The sequence below is a fragment of the Capra hircus genome, chromosome 21, assembly GCF_001704415.2.
Source record: "Capra hircus breed San Clemente chromosome 21, ASM170441v1, whole genome shotgun sequence".
Lineage (NCBI taxonomy): Eukaryota > Metazoa > Chordata > Mammalia > Artiodactyla > Bovidae > Capra > Capra hircus.
The window spans coordinates 64,095,032-64,114,062 of NC_030828.1; the positions used below are offsets into that span (position 1 = coordinate 64,095,032).

Here is a 19,031-nt window from a genome sequence, read left to right on the forward strand (position 1 = left end):
TCTTTGCAACACCACGGACAGTAGCCCGCCAGGCTCCTCTGGCCATGGAATTCTCCAGGCAAGAATACCGAAGTGGGTTGCCATTCCCTTCTGCAGGGGATGTTCCCAACCCAGGGATCGAGCCTGGGTCTCCCGCGTTGCAGGCGGATTCTTCACCGTCTGAACCACCAGGGAAGCCCTGCTGTCATGGCAGAGGACTTTCGTGAAGCTGTTCATTTCAGCTTGTGTCACATTTCCTCAGCGTGATCAAGGTGCTGCAGAGCCAGAAATGGTACTTTTTACTTTCGTCTCAGCCTGTCTCATGGGGCAAGCACTGCGCATACTTGCAGGATGTGTTCAATAACTTAGTAAAGTTGATTTCTTTGTTTTCAGTGTTTGCTCTTCGCTGTGATAAACAATATTAGCAGCAATGAACTATAGAAATCCTAGACTACCTAGGGAATTTGGGATGGACATGTACACACTGCTGTATTTAAAATGGATAGCCATCAAGGACCTACTGGGTAGTGCATGGAACTCTGCTCAATGTTATGCAGCAGCCTGGATGGGAGGGGAGTTTGGGAGAGGATGGGTACATGCATATGCATGACTGAGTTCCTTCCCTGTTCACCTGAAACTATCGCAACATTGTTAACCGGCTATACCCCGACACAAAATAAAAAGTTAAAAACCATAAAGCAATACGAACAAGTGAAAAAATACTAAACTACCATTTGTGTTGAGCACCCATTTGCCGTCATCCTGTTTGATGTTTCGTATACATTAACCTCTGACCTCACAAGAACTTCAGAAGACAGGTTATGGTGTTATTCCTAGAGGGGTCAAGTCCCGTTGGCCAAGCTCACACAGTTCATCAGTGCCAGACCCAGGAGCTGAGCCCTGCTGAGTTTGAATCCCAGGTCAGTGTCCTCTCAGAAGCCCCAGGACCCAGACAGTCCAGTGCAGGTAACCCTGATCATGATCTTTTCCAAGAACCAGCCTTCTGACCTGTGTTCAGACCTTGACAGAATGCCAGGAGGCTGGACTTGCAGCCCCAGGAAGGTCTGTGGCTGGCAGAGTGTCTTCTAGAACAGATGGCCTGCTGAGACATCTGCCCTGAGGTCCTCGCCCCACTGTGGGGCCGGTCCCGCCTCACATTAAATCCTGTCCACCCCCTCGCACACAGCATTACTGCCATCTGAGGGATGGTTACCCACACTGAGATAAAGGGACACCCTGCCCGCCCTGTGTAAATAGATCCCAGGGACTTGCTGAGGAAATGAGCAGCGCCACAGCCAGTTCTGGGTAAAAACTCAAGAGGTAAAAATACAGAGAATATCATCTTTTCTCAAGCTTCCCCTAACACACCCCAGAGTGCAGTGATGCTTGAAAGAATGCGAAAACTTTGAAAACCGATCAAGCTGCCCTCTTGTTAACACCATCTTAACGACCTCTGTAGACGAACTTTAGAGGCCTTAGAATGAAAATTACTTGAATAAATAACCTGTGAAGGTTTCACGTGGGCTGGATTCCCAGTCTCATGAGGTTTTCTCTGACGGAATTCAGATGCACTCGCCCATCCTGCGCCGTGCCATGTGCAGAGGTTGGAAATGGTTTGTGTTGGTTAAACCGAGCTTGGGGTTTTGTTGCTCATTATGCTAATCAGCTTGGCCCCAGCTGAATTGGCATGGTAAGTCGTTCGAACAACACTGGCCTTTTCTGTGCGCAAGGTTAAGAACTCCAGGCAGCTGCCACTGCTGCCAAGAAGCCTGAGTCTGATCTCGAGGGTCACTGCCTGCAGTAGCAGAAGACATTCCACAGCGGTGAAGGCTGTGGTGCTGGCAGGATCTGATAAGCACTGGGATTATGTGGCCTGGGGAGAACTTCAGCCAGTCTCACAAATGGAGGTCCTCTTAGCAGATCAGACATTTAAGTTTTTAATCACTTGTGTTTGAAGGCAGATATGGAGGTTCTTGGGCTTTCCTGGTGGCTCAGATGGTAAAGAATCCACCTGCAGTGCAGGAGACTGGAGTTCGATCCCCAGGTTGGGAAGATCACCCGGAGAAGGGAACGCCTACCCGCTCCAGTATTCTGGCCTGCAGAATTCCGTGGGCAGAGGAGCCTGGCGGGCTGAAGTCCATAGGGTCACGCAGAGTTGGACACGACTAAAGCGACTTAGAACGCATGCATGCACAAACGGGCCACTGGAATGCTGTTTTGCATCATAAATGTTGGCAATATAGAGCAGCAGATATATAGCTGCCTGTCTTACATGCTGGATTATGTGATATTGATTATAAGACACAAGGTTGAACGACAGAGGCTGACTGATTCCCTTCCAGGGCTGTGCTGGCCAGCACAGTCTGTGTGTTCAGGTCCCACCGATGGATGTGGCACCCTGCTCAAAGCTGCCGTCCACTCGGACAACTCAAAAAATATGATTCTATAAGCAGATTGGGAGCTTCCCTGATAGCTCAGTTGGAAAAGAATCTGCCCGCAATGCAGGAGGCCCCAGTTTGACTCCTGGGTCATGATGATCCCCTGGAGAAGGGATAGGCTACCCCCACTTCAGTATTCTTGGGCTTCCCTTGTGGTTCAGCTGGTTAAGAATCCGCCTGCAATGTGGGAGACCTGGGTTCAATCCCTGGGTTGGGAAGATCCCCTGGACAAGGGAAAGGCTACCCACTCCAGTATTCTGGCCTGGAGAATTCTTTCCATGGACTGTCCATGGGGTCGCAAAGAGTTGGACACGACTGAGCAAATTTCACTTTCACTTTCCATAAGCAGATTATTTTATGGCTTAGAAAACACGTTATTAATCAAACGCTCATGTCTAATGAATTTTTCAGCGCTATTTTATATCATGATATTCAGTCAGAAATGAAGAGACAGAGTTTGGGGATCCCCCCCACCTCTAGCTTTTTTCATCTGGGGATTTCCCCACTCAAACCAATGTTTACAGTTTTCAGACTTCGTTTTTTTACTTTTTAAGGACAAAAAGACTGCAGGTTTTTCCACATGTGTCCTCACCCACCTGTGTGTTTACTGCTTAGCTCGGGGAAATCATGAAACATGAAATCATAAAAATCATGAAACAGGGAGTCTGGGGTATTTTTCTAGTGCCCCATCGTCCCTCCACCAAGCGAGTGCAAACTCCCGCTGGAGTCTGTCTGCTTGTGTCCGTGCTCCAGTGCTGCTTCTGTTGTTTATATGATTTGCAGGCTTAACAATACCTTTCTGCAGGGAGTGCTATCCAAGAGAAGTCATCATACCCAGAAGCAGAAGAGATTCATGATGCTTATATGTTCGTTAGAAGACATGAACAGTGAGCAAACAAGCAAGGTGATTATAGTCCATGGTGATGCTATGAAAGAAAGAAATAAGATGGATGTGACTTCCTTGGCGGTCCAGTGATAAAGACTGCACGCTTCCGCTGCAGGTTTGATCCCTGCTCGGGGGACTGCCATCTGCAAACTGCATGCATGCGTGCGGAGTCATTTCATTCGAATCCCATTCTTTGTGACCCCATGGACTGAAGCTCACCAGGCTCCTCTGTACATAAAGTGAAAGTGAAAGTCGATCAGTCGTGTCTGACTCTTTGCAACCCCCTTGGACTGTACCATCCATGGAGTTCTCCAGGCCAGGACACTGGAGTGGGTAGCCTTTCCTTTCTCCAGGGGATCTTCCCAACCCAGGGATCGAACCCAGGTCTTGGATTCTTTACCAGCTGAGTCACCAGGGCATGGCATGGGCAGAAAAAAAAAGAAAAGGAACAAGGTGAATGTGACTGAAAAGAACAACTTTAGGAAAGATTATTAGCCAGATTCTCTGAAAAACTCCCATTCGAATTGAGACTGAAAGAATAGAACTTGGTCATGGAAATGCTTCAGGCAAAGGCAACAGCAGACACAAATCCTTTAAGTAAGAGAGAAAGGGTAGTGTGACAGGAACTCAGAAAGAGAGGGGAAGAAGGGTGTAAGATGAGTTGGAGAGGCCAAGAGGACCATGGAGGGCCCTGATGGACCTTGCTAAGAAATTATGAGTTAGCAATTCTAGACAGAACTATGAGTTGTCAAGGCTGTATATTGTCACCCTGCTCATTTAACTTACATGCAGAGTTTATCATGCAAAATGCTGGGCTGAATGAAGCACAAGCTGGAATCAAGATTGCTGGGAGAAATATCAGTAACCTCAGATATGCAGATGACACCACCCTTATGGCAGAAAGCAAAGAGCCTCTTGATGAAAGTGAAAGAGGAGAGTGAAAAAGCTGGCTTAAAGCTCAACAGTCAAAAAATTAAGATCATGGCATCCAGTCCCATCACTTCATGGCAAATAGATAGGGAAACAGTAGAAACACTGACAGACTTTATTTTCTTGGGCTCCAAAATCACTGCAGATGGTGACTGCAGCCATGAAATTAAAAGTTGCTTGCTCCTTGGAAGAAAAGCTATGACCAATCTAGACAGCATGTTAAAAAGCAGAGACATTACTTTGCCGACAAAGGTCCATCTAGTCAAAGCTATGGTTTTTCCACTAGTCGTGTATGGATGTGAGAGTTGGACCATAAAGAAAGCTGAGCGCTGAAGAACTGATGCTTTTGAACTGTGGTGTTGGAGAAGACTCTTGAGAGTCCTTTGGAGTGCAAGGAGATCCAACCACTCCATTGTGAAGGAAATCCATCCTGAATATTCATTGGAAGGACTGATGCTGAAGCTGAAGCTCCAATACTTTGACCACCTGATGCGAAGAGCTGATCATTGGAAAAGACCCTGATGCTGGGAAAGATTGAAGGCAGGAGGAGAAGGGGGCGACAGAGGATGAGATGGTTGGATGGCATCACCAACTCCGTGGACATGAGTTTGAGCAAGCTCCAGAAGTTGGTGATGGACAGGGAAGCCTGGCGTGTTGCAGTCCATGAGGTCACAGTCAGGCGTGACTGAGCAAATGAACTGAACTGATTGCTTTGTCAGGTTTGTTGTCGTTTAGTTGCTAAATTGTGTTGTCCGACATTTTGTGACTATTGGACTGCAGCCTGCCAGGCTCCTCTGTCCATGGGATTTCCCAGGCAAGAATACTGGAGTGAGTTTTCATTTCCCTCTCCAGGGGATCTTCCCAACCCAGGGTTCAAACCTGCATCTCCTGGCAGGCAGATTCCTTACCACTGAGTCACCTGGGAAGCCTCTTTGTCAGATTAGCCATTCCTTTAAAGTCTTGACTGGTTGGGTAGTCATTGCACAGACCTGTCAGTAGCATTGTTGGAACAAAAGCCAGAGGCTGGGCAGCAGATTTCCACCACCTGTGGGAAGTTGTCCTAGACGTACGCTAATATCCACTCTACTTCTAGGGTTCTCTAATATCATGCAAAGAAAATGGCCCGGCTCTAGAAAAATATCATGGCAATTAAAACCACAGTTTAAAAAAACGAAAAGCACAAATCTAGAGAATGAAAAGACAGTAGCAGAATGAAGCACTGTAGTTCCTTGTAATAAAAGGCTTCACACAGTCTGCCGTGGTCTCTGGTGGTGTGGTTTGGTTGCTCAGTTGTATCCAACTCTTTGTGACCCCGTGGACTGTAGCCCACCAGGCTCCTCTGTCCATGGGATTTCCCAGGCAAGAATACTGGAGCGGGTTGCCATTTCCTCCTCCAGGGGATCTTCCTGACCCAGGGGTTGAACCCAGGTCTCCTGCACTCAGGTGGGTCTCCTGCACTGCAGGCAGATTCTTTACCAACTGCGCCAGCAGGGAAGCCGTGGTCTCTAGTTTTTAGATACCACTGTGTGATGGCCGCGTGCTGGTGTGTGCCTCTGGGTCTGACTTCTCTGGGCAGCAGTTGAGACTCAGTTGCTCCTTTCTTCCCCGGTCTAGATGACAGCGCTTCTGCTGCCAGCAGCATGGAGGTGACAGACCGCATCGCCTCCCTGGAGCAGCGAGTCCAGATGCAGGAGGACGACATCCAGCTGCTCAAGTCGGCTCTGGCCGATGTGGTTCGGAGGCTGAACATCACTGAGGAGCAGCAGGCCGTGCTCAACAGGAAAGGACCTACCAAAGGTGGGCATTGGAGATGCGCGGGAGCGGCAGTGGGCTCGGCAGTGGTGCAATTTGGTTATTTCTCATTTTAAGTATTCTTTTCTAAAAAGTAGAAGTACAGTTAATTTACAATGTTGTGTTGGTCCCAGGCGTACAGCAAAGTGCTTCAGTCATATATGTGCATGCGTGCATGCTAAATTGCTTCAGCTCTGCCTGACTGTCTGCAACCCCATAGACTGCAGCCTGCCAGGCTCCTCTATCTGTGGGATTCTCCAGGGAAGATTACTAGAGTGGGCCATCGTTTCCTTCTACACTGATCTTCCTGACCCAGGGATCGAATCCCTGTCCCCTGCATGGGCAGGCGGGTTCTTTGCCACCAGCACCACCTGGGAAGAACATACGCATACATGTGTCTCTTCTTTTTCAGATTCTTCTCTCTTATGTAAGTGTGCGCTCATGTCGGACTCTTTGTGATCCCATGAACTGTAGCCTGCCAGGCTCCTCTGTCTATGGAATTTTCCAGGCACAGATACTGGAGCAGGTTGTTATTACTTCCTTCTCCAGGTGATCTTCCCGAACCAGGGCTAGAACCTGGGTTTCCTGCCTTGGCAGGCAGATTCTTCACTGGTGCCTCACCTGGAAAGCCCTTATAGGATGTCACAAAATACTGAGTATAGTTCTCTGACTGTATGTACAGTAGGTCCTTGTTGGTTATCTGTTTTATATACAGATGAGATGGTTAGATAGCATCAGCAGCTCAACAGAAATGAATTTGAGCAAACTGCAGGAGATAGTGGAGGACAGAGGAGCGTGGTGTGCTGCAGTCCGTGGGGTCGCAGAGAGTTGGACACGACTTAGTGACCGAGCGACCACAATAAGTTGTATATGTTAATCCCAACCGCCTAATTTATCCCTCTCCCTCTTTTCCCCTTTAGGAATCGTAAGTTTGTTTTCTATGTCTGTGCGTCTATTTCTGTTTTGTAAATAAGTTCATTCGTATTTGTTTTTGGATTCCACATGTAAGTGATAGCCTGTGGTGTTTCTCCGTCTGACTGACTTCACTTGCTTTGATCATCCCTGGGTTCATCCACGTTGCTGCAAGTGGCATGATTTGGTCCTTTTGTGTGGCTGACTAATGCGCCCCTGCATACATCGTGCCGCGCCTTCTTTACGCACGCCTCTGTCGATGGACATCTAGGCTGCTTCACTGTCTTGGCTGTTGTGCACGGTGCTGATCTGGACACTGGGGTGAATTATGGTTTTCTCTGGACATATGCCCAGGAGTGGGATTGTAGGATCACATGGTCGTTCACCTCAGATTCTTGCTCCAGGAGACACGTTGCTCTCTTAATATTGGCAGAGAACCCAAGCTTAGAACAACACTGAAGCAATCGTAGGATTGTTGAAATCATCCCACAAAGTGTGACGGTATCTTTTGCCTGGACATTGGTGAGTTGTAGCCGACATTAGTGAGTTGTAGCCAACATTGTAGCCAACGTTGGTGAGTTGTAGCCGACCTTGGTGAGTTGTAGCCGACCTTGGTGAATTGCAGTAAACATTGGTGACGAGTAGCTGACATTGGTGACTTGTCACTGACGTTGGTGACTTGTAGCCAATGTTGGTGAGTTGTAGCCGACGTTGGTGAATTGTAGCCCAGGCGTGCACAGTTGTAGGTGATCAGTAAACGCCAGTTGAATCCAGGAAGAAATGTCCACAGTGGACTGGAGAACAGTTTGCTAAGACTCTGAGATAGAGAGAGCTTGTCAAACCAAAACTGAAACCACACACTATTCTTTGGCCCCTGTGGAGGCTGTGCCACCTGGATGCTTTCAGTGACTCTCATCTCTCTCTCTGCCCTCAGTTTACAATGGCGTCCAGTCCAGCACAGCAAACACTCTTGATCAGGGGCTGAGAGGGGGCAGGCCCCTCCCTGACGTGCTTAGAACCTGAAGCTTATTACTAACTTCCCCTCCTTCTTTGCTCATAAGCTCCTCGTAAGGCAAAACCTCCTGTGTTTTTTTTTTTTAATCCCTTTTTTTTTTTTTCTAGTAGAACATTGCCTATAACAGAATTCTATACCTATAAATAGTGGATTTCTGGCACATTTAAATCACCATTTCATTCCCCAGTGGTGCCTAGGAACAAAATAGAAAGCAATATTTGTGTGTTAAGTAACTCTGTAGTGACCCTCTTCTTACAGTTGTAGAAATAAAATGCCTCGTAAAAGCTTCTCTCCTGCTAGTTAGAACCCTGGCAGCTGATTTCAGCCAATATGCATTACTCATCTTTGGCCAGAACCGCTTTTCCTCATGGCTAACTCTTGAAAACGGAATTCATCTTGGCTGTCAAATTCCTTTGGTTAAGCCGTTTTAAGTCTGTAGCATGTAAATGTCCCTTTAAAATCACCTTTCTTATTTTGTTGGGATTTAGCAGATCATTTCACAGTTACCATCTTTTCCTTGGAGTCGGGAGAGGGTACTGTCTTGATGTTGCATCTGTTCGTTTCTTCTCCAGCCTGGATACATTTTCACATGTCTGTGGAAAGCAATCTCTCTTCCCTGTCCTTCAGGGTAATTATCACCAGCTCCATGTGAGATATACATATTGGGAGATGCCTACATTGTGAATAATCCCTTTAAATAATCTTTTTCTCTTAAGTTACAAAGCGATTAGGGTATTTTAAATAGAAACCAGGTTATTCTAGGTATTCTTGACCTACGCAGCTTTCCAAAAATAAATCTGATGACTACTGTATCTTAAAGGGTGCATTTGAAGTCGTTGCTTTATATACAACTTCAGGCTTCTAAACTTCTATTTTTAGAAAGGGGGGGGGCGCGGAATAAAGGGGCCTGCCCAGGAGTTTTCTTTTCTTGATTAAGAGTAAAGTTTGAGTTTTGGAAACTTCTAACTTTTTTTTCTTCATACTTAGACTGGATGTTTCTTTATAGCATTCTTTTCGAAAATGAAAATAAACCAAAGCACGATAAAGTCACACCAAGAAATAGAAAAAAGGTCGTAAGAGAGCTGGTGAATGGCATGGCCTGAATGCAGGGGGCTGTGGTATCCCCACTTTCATATGCACTTAGAGGATGGTGGGAGAGGAGGGGAGAAGCGGAAGTGATCCCATGGGAAGCTCCAAGTCGCTGCTTCTCTTTCAGAGCTTGCCATGTTGGCGTGCCATGTGCCCCTTACCTGGAGCTGGCACTCCAGGGCTGTGGCTTAGCTGGGGGATACTTAGGCAAGACAGCTTTGAGACAAACCTCCTCTGGGTCTTTGAAGGCCACGTATTACTGCCACATGCTGTTCTTTGGGTTTGCCGCCCTCGTACAGACTGGGCACGTGGTGTTCAGATTTTTTAAATATTAAACGACTTTCCCTCCAGGGTGAGTTGCCAGAAGCTTAGGTCTCAGAGTCTTGAGCTTCTGGTGCATAGCGTTGAGCTGTTTTCCCAGTGACAGGAATGACTGGGCCTCAGAGAAGCAGGCCACCTGGTCAGACAGGGAGCCGCTGGTGTGGCTCAGCTCAAAAGAAGGGCGTGGTGAGCGCCGTGACCGTCCATCAGCCATTCTAAAATGTCAGACTGCAGTGTCTACTCACTGGCCTCAGTACTGCCAGGGAGACCATGGATGATAACTCATCCTTCTCATGACAGTGTGTCCTTCACTATCTCCCAGAGCTTGTTCAAACTCATGTCCAGTGAGTCGGTGATGCCATCCAACCATCTCATCCTCTGTCGCTCCCTTCTCCTCCTGCCTTCAATCTTTCCCAGCATCAGGGTCTTTTCCAGTGATCGGCTCTTTGCATCAGGTGATCAAAGTATTGGAGCTTCAGCTTCAACATCAGTCCGTCTGATGAACATTCAGGACTGATTTCCTTTAGGATTGATGGGTTTGATCTCCTTGCTGTCCAAGGGACTAGGAAGATTTGGGATGTTTTAATTATGCTGCGCTTGGGTTATCATAAATTGGGGAGAAGAGAATCGAATAATTTCTGGAGGCCGATATTCTTAAAATTCTTGCTAATATGAAAGTTTTTTTCAATATTGTGGTTGGACTAGGGGGACAGAATGCAGTGAACAGACACCATTATATTGCTATTGTGAGTGTAGATACAGAAAAATGCATGGGAATAAGGGAATTCCTTACAGAATTACAGGTATTGGAGAAAAATTGTATAGAAAATACAAAAGCAGAAGTAACCACTAGGGACATAACCAGAAAACTGTGGCACCTCATGTGAGGGAAAGCTTTGTAATCTTCAAAGATGCTTCTGTTTTAGGTAACAGCATGGGAGATGTTTGTGTATTATATTAAAAGGCAGAATCAGGATATCAAACTGGATATGTTGTATTTTCCAACTAAATAGACAAAAATCTATGCAAAGAAGAGTGAAGTGTACCAAGAGTTATCTTTTTTTTTCCCTAAGCGATGGGGTGATGATTTTTTTTTCCTTTTTATACTTTTATACTAAATGTTCTTTGGTGTGCATTCCTTAATAAGCAGAAGGAATTTATGCTTTAAAAATGACTCCTTTCTTACCACCAAAGGTGATCTTCACTGCACAAGGTCAGCAGCAGGGCTCAGAACAAATGTCTGGAGGCTGCAGCTTGCTCACGTGTATTCTCGAGAAGACAAGCAATGTGCTTTGGAGTTAAATTCATAATAGATCCATTGTTGACATGCACGACTAATTTCCACTTCAGTTCTAGGGAAGTGTTATGGGATTTTAATGTAAAATGTAGGTTGAAATCTAGTTGTCCCTTGTATGAGAGGATTGTCTGCTTTTTTATACATTAACCAACTAGAGTTCTTATTTCTCATTTAAAATTTTGCTTGGCAGTTCAGACTGTCGTTTGACAGCTTAACTTTTTAAAAACCTGAATATACCTTCTTCAGACTTTCCTGTTCTTTATATTAATAGTCCCATTAATCAACAGATCAGAGAGTAAATCACTATAAGCAGAAACCATCTGCTGGAGGCGCTGACAAGCAAGACAATTCTGTTAATCTGGAACATCAAAACCTCGTCTCAGAATTTAGTCTTTGCAAGTACTGTGGAGAGCAAACTGCAAGTCATCCTTAAGGAGCTTCTGCTATATTAACACTTAACACTGATATTCACTATAATACCTGAGACTACCATTTATTAATTGGATAGGTGTTGGCCTTTGCAGTAGGTATTTTGGATATATTAATTCATGTCACTTCTCCACAGCCCTTTGAGGTGGGTATTAGTGTTCCCATTTTACAGATGAGAAGGCAGCCTCTAGGAGACTGGATAATTTGCCCCATACAAATTGTCCATCTGGTTTGGGGAAATCTGGAACTTGACCCCTGTAGGCCTGGCTTCGCTTCTGTTTTTCAGTCATCTGTGTTGCTTGGATGTACACGCCTCTTAGCAGTATTATTTAAATTAGCATTATTCAAATCAAACCGAATATTTAAGAAATGAATACTATGTGACTTGAAATGAGAGTTCTTTTTTTCAAGGTTTAATTTAATTTGCAAAGTATCCTAAATACAATAAATCATATTCAGCGTATAATTATGTAAAATATTGTATTATAGTCTTTTATAGTCTATAAATTTTATTAGAGAAGTGTAACTAACAAATTAAAAAATTTTAAGTTCTTTTCAGTGAATGAAATCAATGCATATTTAACTTAGTTCTTTATCCTGGTTAGCCAAAATTAGCAATTCTTCCTTCTCTCACATCTACTGTGCTTTCTCCTTATCTTTCTCCTTACAAATTAGTTAATTACAGAAAATAACTTGTGCTTTCTTTTAGACAGAACATGCCATAGTTTCTTCCATTTTCCTCTGTAATTGCCTTTGCCAGTTTAAATAGACATTCGTTAGTGATTTGTAGAAAAGACTTGATAGATATGGAGGAGGAAATGGCAGCCCACTCCAGTAGTCTTACCTGAAGAATCCCATAGACATAGGAGCCTGATGGGCTACAGTCCATGGGACTGCAAAGAGTTGGACACGGCTGAGCGACTGAACACTTGGTAGATATATTCAGTAGATATATTTCAGAGACTGAGAAAGATTGTTTTTAAACTTTGTATTATGAATACGTTCAAATGCATATAAAAGTAGAAAGAAATGGGTATGTGCCATCCCTGTTTTGCAAACACGCCTTGTGCATACGGCATTTTTATTTCTCCAGTGTATCTTTAGGATAGGTTCCTGGAAGTGGGATTGCTGGATTGAAGGATAAATGCATCTGTAATATTGCTTGGAATTAGTGATAAGGCTTTTACCCAGCACGTGAGTAATTATCTACTTTGTCTTACAATTTAGTGAAAGCACGTCACCTTTTCTGATTCCAAATATAGACATCTTTTCAATTTTGATGTAGATAGTTAGGAATTCTGGGTTCATAATGATCAGTTTTGTTAAACTTTGAATTTCTACATATAATCACATACATAGTCATGCTTTTCATAATTAAATTTATTTTGAAACCTAATGGAATGTTTTACTTATCAAATGTTGCACATTAGATAAGTTGTTATTGTTTTTTATTGAGTTGTTAATGTGATATAAATTAAAAGGGTAACAGATTTCATTTTGGGGGGACTCCAAAATCTCTGTGGATGGTGACTGCAGCCATGAAATTAAAAGATGCTTGCTCCTTAGAAGGAAAGCTATGATCAACCTAGATAGCATATTAAAAAGCAGAGACATCTCTTTGCTGACAAAGATCCATATAGTCAAAGCTATGGTTTTTCCAGTAGTCAGGTACAGATGTGAGAGTTGGACCATAAAGAAAGCTGAGCGCCGAAGAATTGATGCTTTTGAACTGTGGTGTTGGAGAAGACTCTTGAGAGTCCCTTGCAAGGAGATCCAACTAGTCCATCCTAAAGGAAGTCAGTCCTGAATATTCATTGGGAGGACTGATGCTGAAGCTGAAATTCCAACACTTTGGTCACCTGATGTGAAGAACTGACTCATTGGAAAAGACGCTGATACTAGGCACAACCGAGAGCAGGAAGAGACGAGGGCAACAGCGGATGAGATGGTTAGCATCACCTATTCAGTGGATGTGAATTTGAGCAAACGCTGGGAGATAGTGGAGGACAGAGGAGCCTGGCATGCTGCAGTCCATGAGGTCGCAAAGAGTTGGACACAACTTAATAACAACAGTTAAAAGGGTATCTTGATCATAAGATTATGACAATATCATAATAACAAACATTAGTAGATTTGACTGCCTATACTTGAATGTGTTTACGTCAGCTATAGTTTTGAAAATATATTGTCAAAAATAGTATTTCATGAAAGTCTGGGTATTCCAGTCCTCCCATTTCGAATGATGAAGACTTTTTCATTTCAAGCATACTTGTGAATGCCTTAGACCCGAGATTCTGAATACCTTTGTTAGAGATTTTCAGTTCCCATGGTCTGGAGTCATTTTGTAGGGAAGTTGACTCAAGGGTAGTTTGTGGGAGTTTATATGAAATAGTACGCACACAGACAGGTCATAAACACTCTGTATGTGGCTGCCTCTGCTCCCTGCAGGACCTGTCCACTTCAGCCTGCTGGCTGCTCTCCTTCACTTCCAGTGGGTTAGTGGGTCTAAGAACTTACACAGCGTGGTAAAGTCACATAGAAACTCGGGTGTTTCTTTCCTGAACACTCTTCTCACTCTAATGTAGGAATCAGGGTCCTAGATTTCAGAGCAGGAAGAGCTACCCTTCAAGCATTTTATGAAGTCTTTACCGTATGGACTAGGGAAGCAGGTCCCAGGGAGTCTTGCCTGCGGTCACACTGCCAGTTTGGGACACTCTGGACCTCACGCCCAGGCCCCCGTCTCCCAGACCTGATCGCCCTCTGTCCTCTCCTCCCTCCACTCAGCCTGGGCACCAGTAAAAGAGTGACTGTTTGGGCGACGAGAACCGTCTGGGGTCTTCCTCGGCCCCTGCCTGTGTGTGCAGGATACAGAGAGGACCTTCACTGGACCTTCGTCCGCCTCGGGCAGCTTTGATCGTAACTGAAATCCTGCCTTCAGTTCTTCTCACACAGCTTTCAGGATACTAGGCTGCACCTTGATATCCAAACTAGAGCGTTTCATCATCTGAGTGCAGCCAAGGGACTGTTTGTCTATGTTTTGCCCCTAAAAGCAATTAAATGTATGTGTGTGTACGTGCTCAACCACGTCTGACTCTTTGCAGTCCCAGGGACTGTAGCCCACCAGGCTCCTCTGTCCATGGGATTTCCCAGGCTGGAATACTGGAGTGCGTTTTCATTTCCTACTCCAGGGGATCTTTCCAACCCAGAGATCGAACCTAGGTCTCTTGCGTCTCCTGCATTGGCAGGTGGATGCCTTACCACTGCATCACCTGGAAATAATTATTTTTAAAGAAGCTTTCTTGAACCAGAAGAATGTCTCATATCTCAGTGTCATGTCGAAGCCAGCGATCCATTTATCTTAACACCCGATGAGCTGGAAATTGTGTTTGAATCTTCCTTCCCTGGTGGTATTTCTCTCCTGCAGTTTTTAAGATCGATTGTCTGAAAATGACTCAGTATAGCTGTTCTTGTGTCTTGCCGTTCTCATCCTCCAGGCTGGTGCCTGTTCAGATTGGACATTGGGAAATACGCTTTTCTTCAAAACTTTTCTTTATGGCAGCAACAGTTTTTCCTTGAGTGGCTAATCATGTTTACATATGAAGACATGAAAGAAATCTCATGTGATGTTCTGGGCAAAATAGGTATTTAGCAAACATATTGGTGTAGTTGTGATGCTGTTCAAGAAGTCAGTGGTGACACAGGCCGAGCACAGTGTCGACAGGGACGTAGCAGTGATTGGATCTTGTCAAAGTGGGACTCTTTGCAACCTCTTGTCACTCCATCAGTGACCACCATTTCTTCTCCTTTCTTCTTTCCCCTTCCTCTACACACACATACACCCTAAAAAACATGTCGCTTAGTCATGTCTGACTCTTTATGACCCTTTGGACTGTAGCCCATCAGGGACCTCTGTCCATGAAATTCTCCTGGCCAGAGTACCAGAGTGGGATGCCATTTCCTTCTCCAGGGGATCTTTCCGACCCAGGGATCAAACCCAGTCTCCTGCATTGCAGGCAGATTCTTTACCATCTGAGCCACCAGGAAAGCCCCTTTCCTCTCCATAGCCGCTGTTTTTCTTTTATGATTTCTCATTACAGCTTTAACAATTCTGTTTGCTTTTGATGCTACCCTATTATAGTTTAATGTGTGAGGTTTATTATGCCCTCTGAGAAGGCCTGCTGCATGCAATTGATGTTCTTTTTATGGGCTTTTAAAAATCCCATCTCCTTTTGGGGGAGAAGAACAGTGCTCAATTATTATGAGACTGAATTTTGAAATTATGACTCGAGGAAAAATTAAAAACAGTGACTCAGAGGGGATCTCCTTGGCAGCCTAGTGGTTGAAACGCTGCCCTTCCACGGCAGGGGGTATAGGGTCAATCCCTGGTCAGGGAACTAGGGATCCCACACGCCTGTGTCGCAGCCAAAAAGAGAGTCCGAAAGGGCCACACAGGTCCTTTTCTTGGAAGCAGGATCTTTGTTTTTGAAATTTAGTGCAGTCTGCTCAACAGATGCACGTGCAACACCTTCCGCATCAGCATCGTAGCAGATGCTGCCTTCGTGGAGCCTGTGGGTGATGGGGTGGATGGGACTAGATGCATGAAGGTGGCACAAAGCAGGGGCCGTGGCGGCCCCGGGGGCACCCAGCCTGGCTTGGCAGGCATGTAAGCGTGTGGGAGGCAGGTCCTGGCTTAGATGCTGTAGAGGAGCAGGCGGCCAGCCATCGTCCATCAGCCCCGCCACGTCCTTTACCCTCCTCCAGCCAGCTCTCTGCCCCCAGGGGCGGGGCTGTACGGACCATACCTTTCAGCCTCTTGCCCTCGGCTCCAGTGAGGTTTGAGCAGCAATATCCCTAGTGGGGTCTGCAGGAAGGGAGAGTGAGGTCAGAGGCTGTACCCCTGACTCCTTCCAGCCGGGTCCCCAGTTGGGCTGTGGCCCCACCCGCTGGGTGTAGCTGCTCCTCCCCCAGCACATCTCTGCTCTTAGGGTCCAGTTACCTGCCAGCCCGTGGCCCCATGGGCACGTGATGGGGCTCGGTGTGGAGTCCAGCCCACTTCCCAAGCACACAGAGCGGGATGTAGGTGGCGCCCCCTTCCAGCATGAATGTCTCACCCTCTCTGCTGCTGCTAAGTCACTTCAGTCACGTCCGACTCTGTGCGACCCCATAGACGGCAGCCCACCAGGCTCCCCCGTCCCTGGGATTCTCCAGGCAAGAACACTGGAGTGGGTTGCCATTTCCTTCTCCAATGCATGAAAGTGAAAACTGAAAGGGAAGTTGCTCAGTCATGTCCAACTCTTCGCGACCCGATGGACTACCGCCTACCATACTCCTCTGTCCATGGGATTCACCCTCTCTAACCGGGTGTAAATGAGACTAGCCCGCTTAAAACAGCAGCCCGTAATCAAGCACTGAATTACGAGATAGAGACTGGTGTGCATAGAGCCGGGGCCACCAGGGAAGGCCGGGCTGGTGAGGAGAGGCCCTGCCCAGCCAGAGGTTGGCACAGACCAGTGATGCTCCGAGTGCGGTCCCCAGAGCAGCGGCAGCAGCAGCAGCCTGGAGACTGGTTAGAAATGCAGGGTCACAGGCCCCGCCGCAGACCTTGAATGGGGCCCAGCGAGCTGCATTTTCACTCCATGGGATTCTGCTTCACAGAAACAAGCTAGGTGGTGGGAGTGAGGTGGGTTTGCTTGTTGTGGGTAGAGGGAGGGGGCCCAGATAGTGGCGAGCCTTGGCACCTGGTGGGAGAAAGAAGGTGGGGTGGGGACAGCGAGAAGAGAACAGACTGTGTGATTTCAGTGCCTTTAGACCAAGAGGTTTGTGCACTGTGTTTTATGTCCCCGGATATGTTCCAGGGTCTCCTAGTTTATAGTCCGTGGGAACCTGAATAGAATTTGTATTTTACTGTTTGTGAAAATTGTGTAAATCTTAGTTATGTTGAATCGGTTCATGGTGATTTTCAGGTCTCCTGCTGGTGTTCAGTTGCTCAGTCATGTCGGACTCTCTGTGACCCCATGGACTGCAGCACGCCAGGCTTCCCTGAGCTTCACCAACTCCTGGAGTTTGCGCAAACTCATGTTCATTGAGTCAGTGATGCCATCCAACCATTTCATCCTCAGTCACCCCCTTCTCCTCCTGCCCTCAATCTTTCCCAGCATCAGGGTCTTTTCCAGTGAGTCAGCTCTTCACATCAAGTGGAGTTTCAGCTTCAGTCCTTCCAATGAATATTCAGGGTGGATTTCCTTTAGGCTTGAATGGTTTGATCTCCCTGCTGTCCAAGGGGCTCTCAAGAGTCTTCTCCAACACCACAGTTTGAAGACATCAGCTCTTCAGTGCTCAGCCTTCTTTATGCTCCAGTTCACACATCACGTCTACTAAACCCTTCTACTTTTCTGTGTATTCATCCTATTGATTTTTGAGAATTTGATATTGAAACCCCAGCTAAAAATTTTGACATATCTACTTAAAAAAATAATTGTAATATATAGCAGAGCTGTGGGCTTCCCTAATAGCTCAGTTGGTAAAGAATTCGCCTGCAATGCAGGAGACCCCAGTTCAATTCCTGGGTTGAGAAGATCCCCTGGAGAAGGGAAAGGCTACCCACTCCAGTTTTCTGGCCTGGAGAATTCCATGGACTATATAGTCCGTGCGGTCGCAGAGTTGAACACAAGTGAGCGACTTTCACGTTCATAATGAAACTGTATGTAACTTTGTTTTGTATTCCAAGTCTCCTGTAAATGTATGGTCATACTTTCACAATTTAAATAAGAAAGAGAGGAAAAAAAAAATCTGGTGAAGAGTGAGCGCTGATCCCTGAGATTATAAGAGTAAAATGATGGAGAGTGGCCCGGAGGCGCATGGGCCTGGGAGTCGGGGGACAGTGTTCTCTCCTCCCTCCTCCAGGCCTGTGTGTGCAGTGGAGCCAGACCACACGTGTCCTCCCCACTGGATGAGATAACACATTTTAAGTTGTTCCTTCTCTGTCTGATGTCCGGCACTCAGAGCTCCCATCAAGGTTTCAGCTTTTGCATTTTGGTTGGTTCTGATGACCTGTCACGTGGTGCAGTGGGCTGTGAGGAGCCGTTAGAGACCATCCGTGAGGGATGTTAGGATTAGGACAAGGGTTTTTAAAGGAGATTTGCCGGGACAGAGCTGCCGAATGCAGTGGGAGACCAGCCCTCTGCTTTAGGGGTTGCGCTGGGGGAGCCTCTGCAGAGAGATGGTGACAGCGGAATCAAAGTCAGACGCCCAGCACGCTGCTACGTGTGCTGTGGTCACTCCCTCGGGCCTCTGTAGCGAATGGCTACAAAAAGAAATGGATTCCCTGACAGTTCTGGAGACCAGATGTCTGCAGTGAGTATCGCTGTGCTGACCTCAGGGTGCTGGCAGAGTTGTTCCTCCTGGAACCTCCGAGGGGGAGCCTGGTCCATGCATGGCTCCCGCCTTCCGTGGCTGCTGCATCCTCGGGTAGAGGGTGCGTCACTCCAGTCTCTGCCTCCGTCTCACGCGGCGAGCCCCTTCCTTATGCACCTTCACATCAGCTTCTTTGTTTTCCCCCTGATTGATCTTATTGAACGATAGCTGATTTACAGTGTTGTCTAAATCTCTGCTGTAGAGCAGAGTGGTTCAGCTCTTCATGTATGCTTTCTTTTTCATATCTAGATATTTTTTTCATTATGGTTTGTCACAGGATATTGAATAGAGTCTCCTGTGCTACGCAGTAGGACCTTGTTGCTTATCCATTCTATGCCTAATGGTTCGCATCTGCTCACCCCAAGCTCCCGTTGCATCCCTCTCCCCACCCTTTGGCAACCACAAGGCTGTTCTCAATGTCTGTAGGCCTGTCTCTGTTTTGAAGATAAGCTCATTTGTCTCATGTTCTAGATTCCTCATCTAAGTGGCATCACATGACACTTGTCTTTCTCTGTCTGACTTACTTCACTT

At 46.2% G+C, this 19,031-nt stretch overlaps 1 protein-coding gene across 7 annotated transcripts in view; it reads left to right on the plus strand.

Moving 5' to 3' along the window:
- EML1 (echinoderm microtubule associated protein like 1) overlaps window positions 1-19,031 on the plus strand; it is a 194,799-nt gene that overhangs the window by 105,078 nt on the left and 70,690 nt on the right. For all 7 annotated transcript variants that reach the window (XM_018066342.1, XM_018066345.1, XM_018066339.1 and 4 more), the window contains exon 2: window positions 5,848-6,030. In XM_018066342.1, coding sequence (XP_017921831.1) covers window positions 5,848-6,030 — 183 coding nt within the window. The remainder of the gene's footprint in view (window positions 1-5,847; window positions 6,031-19,031) is intronic.